We start from the raw sequence: 3,223 nt of genomic DNA, 5'->3' as shown, positions 1-3,223 counted from the left end.
GGAGTTTACTTGTAGGGACAGTCAATTGTTGGAGCTGGAGGAGTGTAGTTTAGTGTTTGCCAGATGTACTGGTTATGGACCACATTAACTGAAGTGCATCAGTCATCTTGGAGTGTTATTTTGTATTTTTAGGTTGTATCAAGGGTGTAGAACATCTGGTCCACCACTGTGTGTGTGTGTGTACTCACATATACACACACCTGTGAGCATATGATAGCACTGCATTAAAAACTGACTGCAGATTGTATAGATAGCCCAAGCTAGCTTGAAACTGGCTTCCTGACTTGTTGGATTGGTTTTATAATTCCATGCTGCTGTGGCTACCCTTGGGTTATTATTACCTAAGCTAGCTAGGTTAGTGCTAACTTGGAAATGTCTAGATGAGCTGCATGTAGATGTAGCCTAAATTTAATAGACTTATTCTCTAATATTTCCTTTTCCTCTTGTTAACTGATATTGGTACAATCCATTGATTCTTTTGATTACTTTTTCATTTTCTGTTTGGTGACATGAATACCTGTAAAGCAGCTATATTTCTCTGGTATATTGATTTAACTGCACTCAGAATTTACTGAGAGATCTTTTAACTTAGTGTGCATTACTTTATGCCTGGCTAGTTAAAATTTCCCATTACCATTTGTGTGCTGTTTACATATGTAAATGTTTTTGATTTCATTACATGACACTCATGTTTCACTGGAATACGTACTGCTGCTGGGAGGAGGAGTGATTCTTCCAAAACTATGATATCTATTACCAGCATCTCCATCAGTCTCCATGTATCTAATCAAGAAGTTGCAGACCAAACCTTTTGTCCAGGCAGTTATCGGTGTGTTATTAATCTCTGGATTCCTTAGAGGATGGATTATACCTGTCTTGCTGCATTTTCCCAGTACAAAAAATGCACCTGGCTAATTTGCTTAGCAGTGACTTGCAGAGTAAAATAACAAATTAATCAAAACAGATATTAAGACCATATGAATAAAGTAAAATTAGAACTAGACTATCAGACTGTGGATCTCTTGGCCTTGTCTAGATAGTGCAACTCACTCCACAGTGCTGGACAGACTTTTTGTTTCTTCCCAGGGCCCTTGCAAAGTTGAAAGGTGACTTTTCTGATACACTTTCTCTGTACCAAAGAAAGGGAAACTGGAATTTATTTCACTATCATTGTTAATTCTCAAACTGCAGTGCCACGGCTAATGTAACTTGTGGTTGTTTTGTTTTGTTTTGTTTTGTTTTTTTATTCTGGCCCCCAAGTGTTTGGCTATTTCTTAGCAATAGAGCTGTTATTGTACCAGTTATCCAGAGTCATTTTGAACACGTGTATGTATTCAATACAGATGGATCACATTATTTATAACAATTTATAACAATTATAATTTGTATTGTTACAAATAACATGATTGGTCTGTGTTGTGCTGTTCTCACAAAGTTCAGAGTTCATATCCAGGGTTTTGTTTAGGTAAGTTAGTTTATCTGTCTGACTCTTCTTATCTGTCCTTCCCTCCAGAATGTAGCATGTATGTATTTAGGGAATGTATTTAGCATGTAAGTAGGGAAAAAGGGAACTAAAATTGAACATAATGAGACATTTAAACTCCATTTAAAAGATTGTGTTGGAAATAACATATGAGCCTTGAAAGCTATTCTTAGAAAGAGAATGTAGGTGCAGTTCAATAATTTTGCCACACAGTGTCACAATTGGACTTTACTTTTAGTCTGTGTTTCTTTCTGTTGTAGATGAAGGTATTTACAAGGCTGGTGAACGGTCTGAAATGTTGGGGGCAGCAGAAGTCCAAGAGGATGAAGACACTCGGGTAGAGGTGCCAGTGGATCAGGTATTGTGGGAAGAAGTTCATCTTGTACATTCGGTGTTGTTCAGTTTCCTTCCTCCAGTTTCCTTTGCCTGCATGTTCTTTCAGGGTGCATGCTTTAAATCCTTTTCCTAAGAGCAGTCTTTGCAATCCCCAGATTTATCCAAATGCCTCCCAATTTTCAGAGAATGGTTACTGTACAAGGAAGACCCAGTTTGTATGGTGAGCTGCACCATACTATTTTCAGGATCTGTGCTTCAGACTTTACTTGGACTTTGTCTACCGTTGAAGGGGTTTGCTGAGTAGGAATACCACTAGAGCTATTCTGGCAAACTCCTCTATTGGAGATTCACATTATCATGGAAGGGAAAAAGTGCTTCTGGAGCTATAGGTGCTTGCTTGCTGTTAACTATTTGTGCGTTGGGACTTTCTCCAGCATAGCTATGGCACTGAGGGGGCATGATATTTTTCCTCCAGTCTTAACTAACATAGTTATGCCAGCCAAACTTTTAAGCATAAAGCAGTCCTCAGGCTACCTAGTAATTTCCTTGGAAGGAGGAAGGTGAAGAAAGCCCTTTAAGTGATCTGGTGGTACCCAGGGGAACATTTCTTTGGAAGTACCTGCAGTTAGGTACAGTTTGGTTTAAAAGGTAAAACAATTGTTCCTGTGTAGTATATGGGCATTCAGCTTTCTTCTTTTTTAAAAGTAACTCATCATGTCATCCTGGGTTTTGTTTTTTCTCTTCTCTCTTTTGTTTCCACTTTTTTTCTTTTGCATAACTTAGTGATCTCTTTCATATTTCTTTCCCCTCTACTTTTTTCTTGCTTCCTGTTCCACATTGTCCCTGCATTGGGCCTTCACCCTGCTTCCTCATGACTTGACTTTCTCACCTTAAAGCCCTTTCCACTTGCCTAAGATAACACTTCAGTCCCTTCCTCTGTAAAATTTCCAGAGCTATTCATCCTTTGTTTATCAGCATATATATACACACACATGCACATGTCCCCAATGAAAAGGCTGCTGTATGTTGTAGTGGGCTTAATTAGCCCACATAGCTCCCAAAAAGGGAGGAAGGAGGACCCAGGAAACTCTAGGCCAGTTAGTCTTACCTCCATCCTAGGTAAGCTTTTTGAGAGAATTATCCTGGCACATGTCCACGAGGGGCCAGCAGGGGAGATTTATGCTTAGGGGCAACCAACACAGGTTCATTAGAGGCAGGTTCTGTCAGACCAACTTGGTGGCCTTCTACGACCAGATCACCAAATCCTTAGATGCAGGGGTAGCAGTGGACGTAGTATTTCTGGACTTTAGGAAGGCCTTCGACACTGTCTCTCACCCCCTTCTCATTAAAAAACTAGGGGACTGTGGCGTTGACACCTGTACAGTCATATAAGTCGCTAACTGG

General features: G+C 39.8%; 1 protein-coding gene across 1 annotated transcript in view; it reads left to right on the top strand.

Annotated features, from left to right (window-relative positions):
• Window positions 1–3,223, top strand: part of DCDC2 (doublecortin domain containing 2) — a 122,770-nt gene that overhangs the window by 97,158 nt on the left and 22,389 nt on the right. The window contains 1 exon segment of the mRNA XM_019523640.1: window positions 1,744–1,841. Coding sequence (XP_019379185.1) covers window positions 1,744–1,841 — 98 coding nt within the window.

This window comes from Gavialis gangeticus, unplaced genomic scaffold (genome assembly GCF_001723915.1).
Source record: "Gavialis gangeticus isolate Ggan-Ray unplaced genomic scaffold, GavGan_comp1, whole genome shotgun sequence".
Classification (NCBI taxonomy): Eukaryota; Metazoa; Chordata; order Crocodylia; family Gavialidae; genus Gavialis; species Gavialis gangeticus.
This window is presented reverse-complemented; position numbering and strand designations above follow the sequence as displayed.